At 50.6% G+C, this 18,989-nt stretch overlaps 1 protein-coding gene across 3 annotated transcripts in view; it reads right to left on the reverse strand.

Annotated features, from left to right (window-relative positions):
• Positions 1-1,845: 1,845 nt before the first annotated feature.
• Positions 1,846-18,989, reverse strand: part of SMAD3 (SMAD family member 3) — a 67,652-nt gene continuing 50,508 nt past the window's right edge. For 2 of the 3 annotated variants that reach the window (XM_054641965.2, XM_077185724.1), the window contains exons 3-9: positions 17,906-18,040; positions 17,168-17,242; positions 16,344-16,394; positions 10,904-11,116; positions 8,401-8,538; positions 6,031-6,175; positions 1,846-4,326 (exon numbers count right to left, since the gene is read on the reverse strand). In XM_054641965.2, the coding sequence (XP_054497940.1) occupies positions 4,203-4,326; positions 6,031-6,175; positions 8,401-8,538; positions 10,904-11,116; positions 16,344-16,394; positions 17,168-17,242; positions 17,906-18,040 (881 nt within the window). In that variant the 3' untranslated portion in view covers positions 1,846-4,202. The remainder of the gene's footprint in view (positions 4,327-6,030; positions 6,176-8,400; positions 8,539-10,903; positions 11,117-16,343; positions 16,395-17,167; positions 17,243-17,905; positions 18,041-18,989) is intronic. The other variant, XM_077185723.1, reaches the window with a different exon arrangement.

The raw sequence follows: 18,989 nt of genomic DNA on the forward strand, positions 1-18,989 counted from the left end.
TCAGTTTGTGTCCTTAAATACATTCCTCCAACAGCCTGATGTGCTCACGAGCCTCGGTTTTCAAATCAAAGTTTATTAAAATGTCAAGAACAGAAACCTTACAGTTCCACATGGAAAGGGAGGGCGTACATGGGACAGGCCTGGAGTAACAAAGGCAGAAATGCTGCAGGGAGGGCAGGATGGACAGACAGCCAGACAGCCGGGGAGGACTCACAGCCCCCGTGGATCCCTCCAGGGCAGGGCTGGGTGTCCCAGCACAGCCAGCACGGGGGAACCCAGCTGGGCTGGGGGAGCACAGAGGAACTGCCAGGTCTGGAGGGGCAGAGGATGACCCAGGCAGCTCTGGAGGAACAGCTTTTGGTTTTTAAAGCCCCATCAAGCCCCAGGGGCCCTTCTGAGACCCCAACTTGGTGCAGCAGCAGCACCGTGGCTCCTGGGGGCTCGGGGACTTTGTGCTCAGCTCTGTTCTCACATCACAAACTCCTCATTTCCAGCAATCATCAGCAAAGAGCAGATGGAAGGTTTAATACTCTGAGTCCTTAATTGCCCCTTCTGCTAAAAATTAAATATTGGATTCATCTGAATATTTGAGACAGACACATAAATACAAAAGCAGGTACATAGTAAAAAACATTGAACTTCTCAAGCACACCACTCAGGCCAGCCCTACAGAGGGCCTGCTTCTCATCCCAGCTTAGCACAGCCATGAAATTCCATCCTCCTGCCCCTCAGAGACCCAGGAGAGCTCTGGGTGCTGCGCATGTGGCTGAAGCCCTTCCCGGGCTGGGCTTTCCTGCTTTTCCAGTCAGGAATCAGCTGAAGGCACAGGAGCCACCACTGCTGCTTGGGGTGAGTCCTGACCATCCTTCACCCCACAGAGGATCCTGCAGGGTTCAACCACGCTGATGCAAGGGGGAGGAAACTGTGAGGAACTCAGGGCTCCCTCAGCCTTTTCCTGGCACACAGGGGCAGCCAGAGCTCCAGGGAAGTGCCTTACCATGGGATTTCTCCTTCTTTGTGCATAGGCACACTGATTGCTGGAGATTAAGTCAAATGGACAGCACTGGATTACTCCTAAGACAAGCTTAACACAAAATACAACCTGCAATTCAATACATTACAATAAACAGATCACACAGCCTGGGAAAGCACAGGGTGTCTGTCCTCTGCCTGCAGCCAGGCCCTGCTGGGCAGCCTCACCAAGGGAAGAGTCCAAGGTCCTGCTACTGACTCTGCAGGAACAAAACCGGGTGAAACCCTGGAAAACGAGCCCAGCCTGCCATGAAATGAGAGGATGTTCCAGCCTGGAGCTGCAAGCTGAGCCAGGGCAGGCTGCTCCCATCCATCCCTTTGAGCTGCACACCAAAGCTGCTTTAATTGAGTTCTAGGAGAAATCAAACAAAGCCTCCTGTGCCCTCAGGGCCCTGCTGCCCCCAGCAATCCCAGCCCAATCCCTGCTCCCTGGCCTTGGTGGCCACAGGAGCAGGAATTCACCTCATCCTGCAACTGTGAGCGTCCAGGGCAGCGTGGGCACAACATGCCCAGCCCAGCCCCATCCCTGCCCTGTCCAGGGCTCTGCTGGGCTCCCCAAGGTGACTCCAGAACCCACAGAGCTCTCATGAATCAGGGAGCAGCAAACAAAGGGGAGAGAGGAAATTAATGCTGGAGTGGAGATAATCTCCCCTTTATCTCACTGCTCTGCTGGGCCAGCTCACATTTTCCACTGGAAGGCATTTCACTTAAGAGATGATGAGGGGAGATTAACCAAAGTTTTTATGCATCATCTGAATCCTGGGTTTCAAAAGGCCTCAATTAATATTGGTCAGCAATTAATTATCCTTTAGCAAGGGGCTGTAGCTCTGGCTCCCAGCGGAAATCCAGGGTGGCTGAGGAGGTGACTCCGTGTGCAAATTCCATATTAAAGTTGGGATTTATTCCCACTCGTGGCCTCTGGATCAGGCTGGGCTCCTGCTCACACCATCACCTGTAATCCCTCTGGGGTTTCAGAGGGCATTTCTGTGGTTAATGCAGGAGGCACCCGAGTCCAATTTCCTCTGTGATTATGAGGACAACAGCAACAACATTTGTCACCAAAATAAGCAAATAAGACACTCATGGAAGAAACCCAGAGCCATTTTACAGAGCACATTTTTCCCCCTCTCATTTAAACAGCCAAAAGTCAAATATTTCTACAAAATTCAAGATAAACTTTTCTTTACAGCTATGTTAGAAACCTGTATCTGAACCAATGCTGGACCAATCCATGCTGACATCAGACCTGCTTTGTAAAAGGCCCAAAAAAATCCTATTTTATACAGATCTCTTCTTGCCCCAGTCTGTGCAGGCAGACCTGTAACTCGGATCAGACACATTGCAAAATTTAACAAATCAAACATCTAAAAGCCTCCAGTGCTGCTTGTGCTGTGCTGCACAGAACAGCTGCAGTCCAGACTCAGAGGATTTCCCAAAGTCCTGTGTGACCAGGAGCACATCCACCATGAGAGTCCTCCTCACACTCCAGATGTTGAACAAGGCAATTCCTGGTTTCTGGAAGGGAGCTCCCCAAACCCTCCCTTCATCTGCATCCAGCAGCAGCAGCAGCAGCCTCTGGGATCTGTTGTGGTGGCACTGGGTCCCCTCAGCTCCAGGAGTGGTGACCAGCTGTGCCAAAGCAGGAGAGGCTGGCAGAGGTCTCTGGGAATGAGCCTTGGCAGAGGAGGAGCATGGACATTCCTGGTGGGTGTTTGATCCCGTCAGTTCCCCCAGTGGATCAGGGCACTCCCACAGAAGTTTGCAGGACTAAAGCAAAACCATCCTCAAGTCCATCCCAGTCAGTCCTTTCCACAGCCACATTCAGCTTGTTTGTCTTTCAGAGATAAAAAACAAGGAAAAAAAGATTTCCATAGGAAACTGATTATCACTTTCTCCCCTCCCCCTCTAATATTTTGGCACAAATGCATAAGATATTCACTGCAGATATAAAGAAACAGATAATTGGACAGCACTGACAAAGTTATGAGACTTATTTGGCAAATGTGAACCATAAAAACAAGTGCTAAGGGGTTTTTTCCAGTTGTGGAAATTGTTTGCCACGACAGTTGCTGCAGGGATAAAAAATATTAAACAGTCTGGAGCATGTATGTTTAAAATGAACATTTTATAATACAAGTAAATACACACTCTCCCAATTTCTCCAGGCAAAAACACATCTTAGAGCATTTTCATCAGCTGGAACAGTTTCACACAGAGGGCTGGCTGTGTCTGAATGTCCTGGCTGCTGCATGTGACAGCGCAGGATCCCCCTCCAGGGGCGCTCCACAGCCAGGCCTGGACATTCCCCCCTGCTCCACCTGGACACGGAGCCCTCGGGCTTTGGAGAGGCAGAGACTGGGAAAGCACAGCCCAGGGCTGCTGTGGTTAATGCAGAGACTGCAGAGAATGAGCCTGAGCTGCTCCAGGCAGGGCTCCCCACGGGACAATTCCCCCTCTGGGAGCAGCTCCAGTCAAAAATGCTGCAGCAACACCACAAAGAGCCTCCAAGTGGGCTTTTGCCCCATGTGAACCCAGGCTGATCCATGAGGGCATCATCCCTCGGGCACCAGGCAAGGCTCTGCCTCCTTGCTGCAAGTCCAGTGTGGGAAATTCCTTCCTTTTCGGAACATTCCTGGGGAATTCCTTCTTCTGGGTGTTTGAAATGCCTCCTTCCCCCTGGTGCTGCAGTACCGGTGTGGATCAGGTGGGTGGTGCAGGAATGCACGGGCAGGAGCCATCCCAGAGCCCCACAGGCTCTGGTGTTCCCATCCTGGAGCCCCACAGGCTCTGGTGTTCCTGGGATGCTGCAGAGCCTGGAGTGTGTGAGGGAAGGGGAAGTTCCCTGGCAGCTGGGATGGCTCCTGTGCCACACACAGCCTGGAGGCAGGTGAGCACTGCCTGCTCTCCACTGGAACAACATCCAGCTCTTCATCCTCACCAACTCCAGCTCCAAACTCCAGCTGCAGCCCGACCAAAGTGCCGACAGTTTCAGTGGAAGTGGCTTAAATGGGTATTTAAAAACAACAACAAAACAAAGAAAACCCACTTCTTTTTTTCGTTTTTGAAGCAGATTTTTTTCTCATCGCTTGAATAACTGGGGAGTTGTTTACTATGCCTTTGCTAAGGGTGCTGCAGAGTCCTTGTTCCCCAGGGGCCCCAGGAGGGTTTCCTTAGGAGACGCTGGAGCAGCGGATGCTGGGGGAGCCCATCTGGGTCAGGACCTTGTCCAGCCACTGCAGGGGCCCGTTGAGGTGCAGCTCGATCCAGCAGGGAGTGCTGGTCACCGTCTGCCTCCTGCCAGGGAAGAGCACACACCACCAATGTGACTGAAAGAACTCAACAGAACAGAGTTCCCCGCTCCTGAGCTGCTTCCACAACCACCCTGGCCAAAGGAATGGCTCTCCTCTGCAACAGCCTCTGCCCTGCACTGCTGGCTCCTTTTAAAAACCCACCTTGTCCCTCCGTATTTGTTATGATGATCCCATAGGAGCAGCTTGCTATTTACTGCTCAGATTCCTGGGAACAGGCAGTTCATCCCATGGAGGGACAGAAGGTATTGATCTAAGCAAAACCCATTTTCCTTTGCAGACCTTTCCTAGTTAGACAGCAAGGCCCATGTTCACCAAACATGTTCAGTTTCCCCATGCACAAGACAAGGATATTCACTTTTTACTGTACCCTTGGGTTTTAGTAGAATGTGGAAGTGCTGGGAAGAGATGACCCCAAGCCCTGCAGACCCTTCCTGCATCCAGGGGCCCTGCTGGGCCAGAGCTCAGCTGCTCTGACCTTCCCCTGCACAAATCCCTCTTCCCCGCCTGTCGCTCTCCCTAAGCATCTCCAGAAGGCAAAGCACAGAGATGGGGGGGAAATAAAAGGAAAGGGAGACCAAGACATGGAGCCAGGGGCTCTCCCTCCTCTGCTGAGGCATGGCTGAGGTCTTGTTCCAGGCAGGGACAGCTGCTGTGGAGGAGGGAGATTACAAAGCAGGAGAAACAGCCTGGAAACAGCCTCGCTTTACACCCCCACTTCCCTTGGAATCTGGTGATGGGAGGGAGAACCTGAAATCTGTGGGACCAGAGGTGAAAAGGGGACTGACTCTGCTTGGGGGCTGCCCTGAGCTCCCACCACCATCCCTGTCCCTGTCCATCACAGACTGCTCATGGAATTGGCTTCTCCCCCTTCTGCACCAAATCCTTGGCACAGAGGAGCACTGAACACCCCATGCAGACTGCTCAAAGGTGAACCAGGGATCAGGGAATGGCCCTCTGGATGCTCCACAGGAACATCTCCATCTCTGCATCAGATGGAGAGCTCTGTGGCACGGAGAGGCAGCCCCGGCCCCGCGGGGATCCCTGGCTTTCCCTAAGTCACGCTCCTCTGCAGCTCATTAGGGCCTGGCTGGGAGCCAGCCCTGAGCTGCTCTGGCCCCAGCTCAGGACGATTTCAAAACAAAATGGACTCCAAACATCTGGAGAAATGAAGAAAGTGGCAGAGCAACGTGCAGGGCCTGGGCCCCAGCTGGTCCTGAGGCCTCTCCCCCTCCTGCAGCAGAGCAGGCAGCGACCCCACAGAGCTTCAAGTGAGGCCACAGCTCTAAAGGGTGCAGAGTTCAATATTTACACATTACCCAGGGTTTAAACCCTCACCAGCTTTCCCTCTCAGAAAACAACACCCATTTTCCACTGAATTGCATTTCCCCTGCTTGTACCAGGAGCAGAGCCTGGGGTGATCCCCGAGCCGATCCCAAGAGCCATGACCCATCCCCGTTCCTGAGCGGGCTGAGCCCCCCTTTCCAAAGGGGAGTGATAGCTCTGCAGGGCTCTCCCAGCCAGGAGCTGGGGCTGGCAGGAGCAGAGCCTGGGGTGATCCCCGAGCCGATCCCAAGAGGCACAGCCTATCCCTGTTCCTGAGCGGGCTGAGCCCCCTGCAGACAGCCCTGGCAGCTCTGCAGGGCTCTCCCAGGCAGGAGCAGAGGAGCAGCAGCCCAGGAGGCCCCACCTGTACTCGGCGCCCCAGCCCTTGACGAAGCTCATGCGGATGGTGCACATGCGCGTCAGCTGGTACACGGCCTCGAAGCCCTGGTTCACCGACTGCGCCAGCAGCGCCGCGAACTCCTGGTTGTTAAAAATCTTCAGGTTACAGCCTGGGGGAAAGGACACAGCAGGGACACGGCATTAGCTCGATGGCATTGACAATTCTGGCTTTTCAGAGAATTCCAGGCTGCTTTCCCATGTCCTCAGAGCCCAGGGACAGGAATGGAGGTGCCACATCGTCACAGGGAGAAGGAAAAGGGGAGATTCTGAATGCTGGAGCCCCCCAGCAGACTGTGACTGGAGAGACCAGGCTTGGAAACCTCCTGTGGAACCTCCTTCTCTCTCCTGGACACCATTTCCTTCCTATTGCAATTTAAAGCCTGACTGACTGAGCGCTCACCAGCAGAGATCCCTGCAGGGCCTGGAGGGGAGGAACGCACAGGCTGAACACAGGAGCAGCTCCCTGTGCTGGACTGACACGGGTCTGTCACAGAACAGGGAAGCTCTGCACTGAAACCACTCTGACACACCAGGAAGCAGCTCTGAGGGTTAAAGAGTGCCAGGGCTGGTGCCAGGGCTGCTCCTGCTAAAATCCTCTCTCCAGTTTCACTACCAGGTGCCAAACACGTTCCCTTCAAAACACAAGTTTTTCCCCTGATGTTTATCCCCAGCTAAACAACTGAGAACAACTTATTCAACTGCTCTTAGGGGAAAAAGGTGAAATATCATAACATCCTTCATAGTTTAGATAAATAAATAAATGTCCCACTCTTTAAAAAGTGTTTCTACGTTTGCTTTCTCCCAGATAACCATAAACAAGTTAAACTCTGAAACCAGGCACTCAGCTAAGGCTCATTTGGGATTCCAACATGGGCCAAGGCTGAAAAACAACATTTGGAGTGGGATGAATTGTGTTTTGCTAAGAATCACTTTGTGAGCCTCTCTCCTGGGCTGGACTCATCTGGTGTGGAGCAAAGGGTGACCACAGCAGCTGCAGGAAGCACTGCCCACTTCTGGAAGCAGAGAAGAGCCCAGGGCTGCAGTCTCAGGGAGCCTGAAGGGAATGTTGAAGGGTGGAAGTGTCAGGGCCAGGCTGAGCTCAGGAAAGGAGGAATAAACTCCAGGAGGATCCCAGGGCTGGATCCCAGCCCTTGGGAGCACTTGGGATCAGGTGTCTCCATGGGGGAGAGAGGCAATGACTCCATCCTGTCAACGAGGCAGTGAAGGAACTGCTTCAAACCCAGCAAAGATTGGAAGAACAGGCAGCCAAAGACTGTGGCAAAAGTGGGGAGAGCTGGATCCAAAAGCTGCGCCTGAGCTGGGTCTGAGCGGAAATGTGGGCTTTTCATGTCTGCAGATGTTGACTCCAGCCAGGGTGGACTCCTGTGATGTGGTGGGGAATTAAGTCATAATTTGCAGCACTGGCAGCTGCATCTGAGAAAGGAAACCCATTAGGATGGGCCAGAGCTTGGAGCGTATGGATCTCCTCTCAAAAGAAAAGAATTCAAATATTTCTAAACAAAGAAGTTCGGTTTTTAAATATATACAGGCTTTTAACTGTAAAAAAGTCAGCTTGTATAAGCTTAGCTAAATAACCAAATTCCATTTCAAACAGCCTCTCCTCTCTTACCAGCTTTTTGCATTTATCTAACAAAAAAGCCTTTTCTTCCCAAGTAGATGAAATAAATTATCTTGTAACCTTTCAGCAAAAACTTCAGACTGTAACCAGAACAACAACATGTCTGCAAATGTGATTTCTTTAGAACAAACCAATTCACACAGAGGAAGGGATTTTACTAGAGACCAGAAAAAAGGAACAATTTAAATCTATTACGGGTGAATCTAAATGAAGAGAAATTTCTTACCATTACTTAGAGGCACAAACAAAATTATCAACGTGTGTGTGAGATAATTACAATACAAAAATGGGCTGATAAAACACTGAAGGAACAAGTGGCAGATTCTGCTCTAAGTTGTGCTTAGATTCTGTTCTGTCGGGTGAACGTAGTGCAACTACTGGAGACTCCACAGCAGCTTCCTTCAGCAGTACCTCCATCCCTAAAGCTATAAAAATGCCCTGCTGGAATTGTTGAGTGGCTACTCAAAGAGTAAAATAGATTTTCCAGAGAATTTGTGGGCTCCCCTTCCCCGGAAGTGCTTCAGGCCAGGCTGGACGGGGCTCGGAGCAGCACAGGGCAGCGGCAGGTGTGGGAGGGGATGTTCCAACCCAACCCAACGCGACCCAGTGTGACCCACCGCACCCACGGTGTGATTTTACAGCAGCCCGGGGTGCCGCGGAGCAGGGCAGTGCCGGCCGGGGCTGTCCGTGCCTTACCTGGCGGGATCTTGCACACCGTGGCCGGGTGCCAGCCGTAGCGCTGGTTGCAGTTCGGGGACTGCACGAAGATGGCGCTGTCGCTGAGGCACTCGGCGAACACCTCCCCGCCGATGTAGTACAGCCTCACGCCGCGGCCTGCCACACAGCGAGGGTCAGCGGGGAAACGCCGGGAAAACACCGGGAAAAACACCGGGAAAAACTGACCCCGGGGACAGGATAGCTCCCTCGGGCGGGGGAACTGACCCCGGGAATAGGATGGCTCCCTCAGGGGCAAAACACCGGGGAAAACTGCCCCAGAGGTTGGGACTGCTCCCTCAGGGTGGGGGGGAAACTGACCCCGGGGATGGGACGGCTCCCTGAGGGTGGAAAAATGTGCCAGGGGCTGGGATGGCTCCCTCAAGGGGAAAACACTGAGAAAAACTGACGCTGGGAATGGGACAGCTCCCTCAGGGGGAGAAACACCGGGGAAAACTGCCCCAGAGGTTGGGACTGCTCCCTCAGGGGGGGAAAACTGCTCCAGAGGTTGGGACTGCTCCCTCAGGGGGGGAAATAGTGACCCCGAGGATGGGATAACTTCCTAAAGGGGAAAAAACTCTGGGAAAAGCTGACCAGGGGCTGGGACAGCTCCCTTAGGGAGGAAAACCTGCCCCAGGGGCTGGGACAGCTCCCTGATGCAGCTCTAAACCAGCAGCTCAGATACCAATGATGGAAACTCTGTCCCACTGGACATTCCAATGAACTGCTCCATGGCAGGCGAGCTGAGGGAGGCAGGAGCACCAGCTCCAGCTGGAATTGTACCTCCAGCCCCAGCCAGGTCCCTCCAAACACATGCACACTGATAGTTTCCATATGAATGTTCTATCAGTTACACATGAAAGCCATCTTTTCTATCAGTTAACACATGAAAATCATCATTTCTTCTGAAAGTCATCCCAGCTGGACACAACTGTTTGGAGATTTACTCAATGATTTAGAATGGAATTCCAAGGCACTTGCAAATCCTTGCCTTTTGCTAGAGATGACTTTGTGTACAAGGACACATACATTGCCCATAGGTGTTTACACAAATCATTAAAATCTCAGTTAATAGAGGAACAAAGTTGAAGAATACATTTTGTTGCTCAAATAAACATTTGATGTGGTCTCACATTCCTGTTTGAATGTGCTGCTTTCATCCTTCAACTGAGCAGAAGGAGTCTGCTGCATTTAAAATCTGATTTCTGAATCTTGGTTGGGTTCTGGGCATTGGAATATAATAATCTTCAAAACAAGTGAGGAAAGATCCTCCTGTGCAAGAGGGAGGATTCTCCGATTGCTCAGGAAAGGGGAGCAAAATTAGGACAAAAATTGGGTTCATTTTTAATAGAAGTCAGCAGAAAACAGTAAAGAACAAGCAATTGACTTTTAGCAAAATTGCAGAAATTTAGGATGTTCCACTTAGCACAAGTTTCACTGAGAACAAATTGGCTGGGACCTTGGAGGAAAAGTGGAAATTGAGATGACAATCAAGGAGCTCAGTTTCCATTTATAAAAGGTCACTCAGAAAATAAAACAGTGCAGGAGGGGAAAAGAACACAGAAAATGATCCCTGACATCCCTCCAGATACACAGTGCATGAAATGGTTTTAATTCTATGACATGCGGCAATTTTAGCGTTCCTTGGTGCATTTTTATATTACGATTATGTGTAAAAACACAATTAGCATTGTATGGGGGATCAGCCTGATATTCCCACCCAGGGCTCTAAACCTGCTAACAGAGGGCTTTGTAGAGGGGTGTTTGAGGAGGGGTTTCTGTGAAGGGGTTTTTGTGGAGGGTTTTTGGAGGAGTGGTTTTTGTGAAGGGGTTTTTGAGGAGGGGTATTTAAGGAAGGGTTTTTGTGGAGGGTTTCTGAGGAGAGGTTTTTGAGGGGGGATTTTTGAAGAGGGGTACTTGAGGGGTTTTTGTGGAGCAGTTTCTGAGGAGGGGTTTTTGAGAAGGGGTATTTGAAATGGGGCTTTTGTGGATGGGTTTCTGAGGAGGGGTATTTGAGGAGGGGTTTCTGTGGAGGGTTTTTGAGGAGGGGTTTTGAGGAGGGGTATTTGAGGAGGGGTTTTGAGGAGGGGTATTTGAGCAGGAGTTTCTGAGCAGGGGTATTTGAGCAGGGGTTTCTGAGCAGGGGTTTCTGAGCAGGGGTATTTGAGCAGGGGTATTTGAGCAGCGGTTTCTGAGCAGGGGTTTTGAGCAGGGGTTTCTGAGCAGGGGTATTTCAGCAGGGGTATTTCAGCAGGGGTATTTCAGCAGGGGTATTTGAGCAGGGGTTTCTGAGCAGGGGTTTCTGAGCAGGGGTTTTGAGCAGGGGTATTTGAGCAGGGGTATTTGAGCAGGGGTATTTCAGCAGGGGTATTTCAGCAGGGGTATTTGAGCAGGGGTTTTGAGGAGGGGTTTCTGAGCAGGGGTATTTCAGCAGGGATATCTGAGCAGGGTTTGGGCTGTCCCCCTGCCCAGGGCAGCGAGTTACCGATGTGGCGCCGGGTGAGCTCCACGGCCGCGTTGCGGTTGACGTTGGACAGCAGCCCCAGGCAGAAGCGCTCCGAGTTGGAGGGGTCGGTGAAGCCGTCCACGGTCATGGAGGGCTGCGAGGCGTGGAAGGTCTCCCCCACCCTCTGGTTGAGCTCATAGTAGGATATGGAGCACCAGAAGGCCGGCTCGCAGTAGGTCACGGGCTGCAGGTCTGCACCAAGCAACAGCCAAATCAGCCACAGCAAGGGAAAGGGGGATGGAAAAAAAACAACCCAGCTGGTTGGAACATTGTTCTGCTTCATTCCTCAGGCTCACTTCAACCAAGGTTTCATTTTAATGGACCACAGCAAGGAGGTGACATCAGCCCTGGAGCTTCTGGCACATGGAGCAATCGCAGACAGTCAAAGGCATTACTCACTTAGCAAGTGGGCTGTCACTGAGCAGCCTCGCACTGAGGGAAATTAATCAGCTTTACTATGAAATGTGGGATCCCTTTTAGGTAGCCAGTTCCTTAAGGAGACAAAGAAAAGGAAGGAGCAGAAAATCTTGGCAAGCATAAAGCACAAAGCTGCTGTCCATAGCACAGGTGTGTGCTGCACTCTAAATCTGTGCACTTGCAATCAATAAATCCAACTTTCCTTCTCACTGACCCTGCTGTGACCTCTCTGGCACTGGTGAAACCAGTAGAATCTGAAATATGCCCCAAACTGCCTTTAACAGTGGCATCAAAGCAATTTAAAAACCTTCTCCCAGTGCACTGGATCTCAAACCATCACAGGAAAATCCATTTTCCCAGCAGGTGAAGGCTCAGCTCTTCCCCTGGGGTCCTGCTTTGCCTCATGGACTGAAGCCAAGGGCTGAAGCTGAGGAGCAGAGGGAGCTGAGGCGCCTCAGGAAGGCAGGTGGGCACTCAGACAGCACTGAGTGATTTCACTGCTCCCCCTGAAGCCCAGGAGACTCCAGCAGAGCAAGGCTCAAGGAAAATTTCCTGGAAATGCAGCCCAGGGAGGTGCCCAGCCCTGCTGAAAGCCAAGCTGAGCAGGGACTGCAAGGCAGACCCAGCCAATTGCTGAGTGCTGTTCTCCACACCCAGTGCAGGAGAAGGATTCCCTCCAGCCCTCCCCCCAGTTTATCACTTCATCCCCATTCAAACTGTGCTTAAAGATACAACAGAAGAGCTCCCATCTGGCCAAGGAGTTAACATCAAGCAGCAAAACCCAGGTTTTTCCACAGGCTTTCCCATCTGCTGCTCCTGCAGGGCTTAGGAGAATGTGGGGCTTAAGAGATAACTCCAAAAAAAATCCAAGAGAGGTTTTGACCACCCCAGCCTCCTCTCACACTGACCAGGGTCTCTGCAGAGGTTTGGGAGTCTTTTCTCACCTGTACCTGTTCCTCCATAACCTTCAGGCACAGGCTGGAGGAGCCAAAAGGCACATTGGCTTCCCCTCCACTGCTGGAAGTGTTCCCAAAGCAGCCATTCATCAGGAAAATCACTTTGGTTTCTGCTTTGTTACAAGCTTTGCTGACAGCAAACAAGGAATTGAATAGAAGTACATCTGGGGAACTCTGTAATCCTTAGCAGGCTTCAAAATCCATGAAATTTGGAGCTTGTACCCATTCCCAGCTTCTTTTACCTGCCACTTCCTCACATTTGAATTTTACAGCTCAAAGCAAGCCCCTCTCTTGATAGAAACAGATTATTTCACACATCCACGAATGACACAAGTTTACTGTCCCTGCCTGTTTCTCCTGCACGTCCCATTTGTGTTCCCACTGGAAAATGCCACACCAGGCAAGTTTTTCCAGCAGCAGCTGTGGCCACCTCAGGACTGCTGTGGGCTCTGTGGCCCCAGCAGAGTCTGGAGAGAGGCCCAGCAAACACCAGCTCTGCCCAGAGCCTCCCAAGGTGAGTGCACCCACCAAAGAAAACAGATCAGTTCCACATGACTGGGCTCTTACTCCACATCCAAGTGCTTTTCTAATCAAAAGGCTGCTCAGCTCCAGAAAAATCAACTTGTGTTGATCCTTAAGTAATACCCTCAGGTTGGTGCTATTCAAGTTATAAAAACACTGAAACCTCTCCATGGTTTTGTGGTCCTTTCCTTCAGAAACCACCTCCACCTCGCTGGGGCTCAAGGGAACTGTGGATTCCTCACTGAAGGATGTACAGAAATTTTATTTCTGGCTTATCTGCAGCCTGAGGAAAGACATAAACCAACAAATCCTGGTTTGAGGAAAAGCTTGTCTCTAAAAACTGCAACCAAGTTTTTAATGATGCTGCTTTCTCCTGTGATTTGTAGTTTTAAACCTCAGCTTAAGCTGCTGTGGGATGGGCAAGTTCTCTCTTGTGTCAGAGCTGTCCTAAATATTCATTTTCAATTTATGGCTTCAGTGTTTGGGGAAAAGGAAGAGAATGCAGCTCTGCTGAAGCCAAAGAACCCTGTGGGGGTACACAATCAATAAAACAGGACACATGAAACCCAGGCAATTCCTGCCTGAATCACCTCTGCACAATTTCAGCCTTGACTCAGAAACAGCTTTGCTGTCAGAAGTGTCCTCTGGGCCCTGGGATGGTCCCAGTCCTGCATCCTCCCTGCCAGATCCAAGGCCTGGGAACATCTGCTGCCTGCTCTGCTCCCCCTGTGAGCACAGGAAGCTGCTACCCTGCTTCCAGGGCGTGTGGCTGATCACAGCGTTCCTCACAGCTCAGAGACGTTTCCAGCTCTACCAATCCCAGCCCCTCCCTGGGAAGGAGGAGATGCTCCCTTCCCTCTGCAGGCAGGGCAGGCTGGCTGTGCCCTGGGACAAGGGACAGAGGGACATGGATGTGACCAGGGGCCATGTGCTCGCTGCTCTGACAGCTCCTGCGTCAAGCATTCAGTGGAGCAATCCCTGACAATGGATTTCCTGTGCTCCAGGGATGGCCCCCTCGAACAACAATGTGTGTGTGACCACAGGGCTGCTCCTCAGCCAGCCTCAACTCCCTGACTTCATTCCCAGGGCCCACAGAATGCTGGCAACTCTCCTTTCATTTTGTTTTTAGTATTTCCCTCGGTTCGTGTTTCAGCAATAGGGAAGAGATCTTTGGATCTTGTGACTTCCACTTAAAGCTTTTGTTTGACAACTGAAAACTTGACAACTGTAATTTGGAACCAAAACTCCAACACTTCCAACTCCAACACAAACTGAAAGGAGGATTTAAAAAAAACCCCAATATGTTACCTTGCAACGCTTTTGTGCCTGGGAATGGAAAGATGAAATTCCCTGAGCTGTTTCCGTGCCACGTTTCAGCCTGACATGGAAAACCTGCCCTGGGCCTCCAGGTAACCCTGCCCCTGGTGTCACACTTGGTTTGCCTTGTGCTGCTTTATTGCCTCTGAACTCCCTGAATATGGCCATGGGATTTAGGTCCAAAGTTCAGTTTACACAAAGTGAACTGTCTTAAAAGCTTCAGGTAGCTCTGCTCAAATAAACAAAGCAATCCTGGGACATTGTTTTCTTCATGGCAAAGCCCCCCCTCTGCTCCAGAGCTGAGAAAGCCCTCCTTGCACACACTGCTGAGTGTTTGGATTTCTGTTCCATTTTCCCCAGAGATACACACAGGAAGCCTCACTGGACTCCTGCAGAGCAAAGTCCAGCCCTAGACAGTGGGGTTTGCTTATCCTGGAATGACAGGAGTGCTGCAGCAGCTCACCAGCAGCTCCTTCCTGGGCTGTGACCATCAGGCTGAAGGTCTGATTTCCCTGAGAGCAGCTCCTTGCTGCAGATAAACCATTTACAACACTCATGTGATGGCAGTTTTGCCCTTGGACACTTTTAAGTGTGGCTCAGCTGCTCTTTCATTTATTATTTTGTAGCTTCCTCAAAGGCAAAACTTTACAATAAAATTAAAAGCAACAAGAAGTTCTTCATTTGTGGAAGCTCCTGCCTGAGAGCAATACATATGGTTTGCAAGAATTCAAAGGCGTTTTTTAATGCTGGTAAATTAAACTGCTTCTCTGCTGTCTGCTCCTCAGACTACAAAGAGACTCCTCATGCTTTACCAGCTTCACCTGCTCCTTTTTTTGTCCCCAGACAGCACCTGAGACATCTGATGTGTTACTAACCAGTGTTCCTGTCAGGGGGTCTGTTTCCAAGGAACTCCTCTCTGCCTTATGGAAGGCAGATACCACTTGCCAGGTTGAGTTTGTTACATGGAATTGGCTTTTATTTTTAGATTGAAGAAAAAAAGGAAAAATTGCAGGAAAAACTGCAAGAAAATTGCATCAGCTCCCAGGCAGCACGCTGGGAAAAATGAAATAAAAATGTCTCAGTCATGCATTTTCTTCTTGGGCTGTAGCAGTTAAAGAAATAAAAGTTTTGGGTCACCACGGCAATATTAAAAAAAAAGGGGGGGGGGAAGAAATCCTCTGTTCAACAGCCCCAAGATATCCAAAAGTCAGCCAATGACTGACAAATTTTGGAGCAGTGTCAAAGTCCTGTGTGCCAGGATTAAAAGCATATGTAAACTTTATGGCCATGGTTATTCCAGAGGAGTCTCAAGTGGGCTCTGTCTGCTGCCTTAATGAACAGTTGGGGAGCTGATCCTGCAGCCAGGCAGAGCTGAGAGGGATTTTTATGGCACAGCAATTCCAAACAGGGCAGGAGCTCAGAGTGGTGGAGATCAGAATGAAAAGAAAGGGTGGAACTTTTGAGGTAACAGAGGGGTAGAGAGCCACAAAAGCTCTCGTGGTGTCTGAGGTTCTCCTCAGGGTTCCCCTGTTTCTGTCCCAGGTGTGGGATGAGTCAGTGCCAGCCATGGCCTGACAGAGCCCTTGGGGCTGGAATGTGCTCCCTGTGCCCAGGATGGAGCTGGGGGGAAAACAACTGCAGATTGCAGAGTGATTTAGGTTTGGGTGAGGAAAAGCAGCTGCTGTGAGCCACATCAGCATCTGTGCTTTGTGCATCTCCCCCACCACCACCACCACCACCACCACCTCTGGAATGCTGTCCATGACCTCTCCATTCCCTGGCATTCCTGCACATTCCCTGCTTAGCTGGGCTTTCCACCCCCACACCAACCAATCTCCTCCACTTCTCTCTGCTCAGACCATGCTCAGTCTCACAGAATCACACAATTCCAGGATAGATTGGGTTAAAAGGGACCTTAAATCCCATCCAGTTCCATCCCTGCCTTGGCCAGGGACCCCTTCCCCTGTCCCAGGGTGCTCCAGCCTGGCCTTGGGCACTGCCAGGGATCCAGGAGCAGCCCCAGCTCCTCTGGGAATTCCATCCCAGCCCTCACCACCCTCCCAGGGAACCATTCCCACATCCAACCCAAAGCTGCCCTCTGGCAGATTCAAACCATTGGAATACTGCAAGAGGTGCCCAACTTCAACAGCATCACCCAAATGTCACCCTCTTGACTGTAATTACAGCTCCCAGGATCATGTGCTTACCCAGGTTGTTGTGTGCTGGAGACATGGGGTTTGGTGATAAGTTTGGAGAACCTGAAAATCCAGAAGGGGTAATTATTGCTATGGAATCTGCACCAGGAAAAACATTCACAGGATCTGCAGGGCTGCCCAGGCTTGTTGGAGGGACAGCCCAGTGCTCACTGCAGGCTCATTTCTGACACTGCAGCTTCTCTCATGTTCACTGCTCCTTACAGGAGCTCTCAAATATCAACTTGCTGCCCCTTCACAGGGAATTCACTGGAGTTTAACCCATTAATGTCCCAAACTGAGCAGCACTTGGCTGTTTTGCTTTCAGGTATCATCCTGACAAACTCAGTTAGCTGGGCATTAAAGAGCTTGGGTGCACATTTGCCAGACAAAATAAAATTAAAACCATAAGACTTTGTATCCTAAATCCTGCTGGGTTTGGGACAATGGAGTGTTGGATCAGGTTACACAGATCTGACCAAAAAGCTGTCAGAATTTAATCCTCCATCATGTAAATTTGCCACCAATTCTGGGCCTATATTTTCAGTATCTGCACTTGGATGTCCCATGGATGCAGACAGATGGTGCAGCCCATTTTTACATTTCCTTTCACACCGTTCTGAGCTGGTTTCTTTATTTTTTTTTCTATAATCAAGGAAGTCCATGACATCTGAACATTAATATGGGCTATTTGAACATAATATATGGATTATTTGAACATAAATTAGGTACCCTCATTCCAAACCTGGCTACTACTTTTTGTGGTAATGAGAGAAAACCTGGACATTCAACTTCCTTTGGGACACAGCCACTAAATTAAAACCCCAAAGGCGACTCACCTGCATCCATGCTGGGGTTCATCTGGTGGTCACTGGTTTCTCCATCCTCACTCAGATAGCCTGGAGGAGGGGTCTCTGGAGGCACAAAACCATCACAACACTGTCAGTGCAACTGAAAAGTCGGGATTTTAGGCACCAAAAACATTCACTTTGTCATTCACAAGGAGCTCAAATTCTTTTTTATTACTTTTCTTTCTCAAGCTGCTGGAAGGAGGAGCCAGCACAGCCAGGGTGATATCCATATTTGTGAATAACAGAGGAGGGAGAAAACAAAAAAATCCGGATTTTCAGTCCCATGAAACTTTAAGCCATGGAGGCAGTTTTCTGTCCACATATTTCTCCTCTCCTGGAGTGCAGCTGCATAACTTGTCCATGCAAATAAGGTGTAAATTGCTTGTAAAATAGATACATAAATAGAAAAGCTCAATTCCATCAGAAACTTGGAGAGTTTTACTCAAAATGGCTGAATTTCATCCAAATCTCAAGCCAGTAAGGAAACATCCAGTTTAGGTTTCACAATAAACTGAGGTTGTACCACTGAATGCAGAGGTGAGTTTAAACCCAACAAAACAAAGCCATGAACATGCTGAGTGCCCCATTTACAATTCCCAGCTGTTTCTGCACTCCGTAGCTCCGGAGGAACGCTGGAAAGGAAGATTGCCAGGTTGGGATGCCCAGGCAGGATTGCCTGAGCTCTCTGCCCCTTCCCTCTGCTCCCTGATGGAAGACACAAGGTACCTGGAATGTAGTTGCTCTGGGGCTCGATACCTGCAGGGAAGTTAGTGTTCTCTGGGATGGAGTGGCTGTAGTCATCCAGGGGCGGGAACTCGGCCGGGATCTCCGTGTGCCGGGGCACCAGCACCGGGGGCAGCACTGCCAGGGAAAACAGCGAGAAAGGCAGTGAAACAGCAGGAAACAGGAGCAACCAGGCTGGAGTGACACCTTCAAACACAGGGGCTCCTTAAGGGACAGGATTTGATGTTTGCCTCTGGAATAGCAGCAGCAGGTGAGGATGCTGTTTATTCCCAGCTGGGAATGGCATAGAGCTTATCTGAGCACATCTGGTCTCTCTGCCCCCTTCCAGCTCTGCTGGAAGCACCATTTAAGAGATGGTGCACCCCATGATTCCCAAGGAATGAGTTTCCCATAGGATGGAGCAGGCAGGTGGGATTAGCATAAACATCCTGCCTGGCTCTGCAGATCTGTGCTGACATGCAGCAGAAGCTCCTGCAGCTCCAGATCAAAGTCTCTTCCAGAGGCAGGAGGAGACTCCAGAACAGGAAGCTGGGAGCTGTTCTTAGACCCAGCTCAAGTTTATCCTGAATTTAACCCCAGCAGTGGGGGATGCACAGAACACTGCTATGGTTCCTGCTGTGAGTTATGTGCACACAATACACATTGGGAGCCTGCTCACTTGGATTTCATCAATTCCCAATGATCTTTTCCCCCTGAGTGCAGGTTCATAAATTATCCTACTACATAGAGGAAGGGATTATCACCAATAATAAACCCACTGTGCCTGGGAATGCCCTGGGAGATGGCTCCTGCTGCAGGAGAGGCTGAGCAGGGATCCCCTGGGAATGTCCTCAGAGATGGCTCCTGCTGCAGGAGAGGCTGAGCAGGGAACCCCTGGGAATGCCCTGGGAGATGGCCCCTGCTGCAGGAGAGGCTGAGCAGGGATCCCCTGGGAATGCCCTGGGAGATATCCCCTGCTGCAGGAGAGGCTGAGCAGGGATCCCCTGGGAATGGCCTGGGAGATGGCCCCTGCTGCAGGAGAGGCTGAGCAGGGATCCCCTGGGAATGCCATTGGAGATATCCCCTG

This window comes from Agelaius phoeniceus, chromosome 13 (assembly GCF_051311805.1).
Source record: "Agelaius phoeniceus isolate bAgePho1 chromosome 13, bAgePho1.hap1, whole genome shotgun sequence".
In the NCBI taxonomy this organism is placed as follows: Eukaryota; Metazoa; Chordata; class Aves; order Passeriformes; family Icteridae; genus Agelaius; species Agelaius phoeniceus.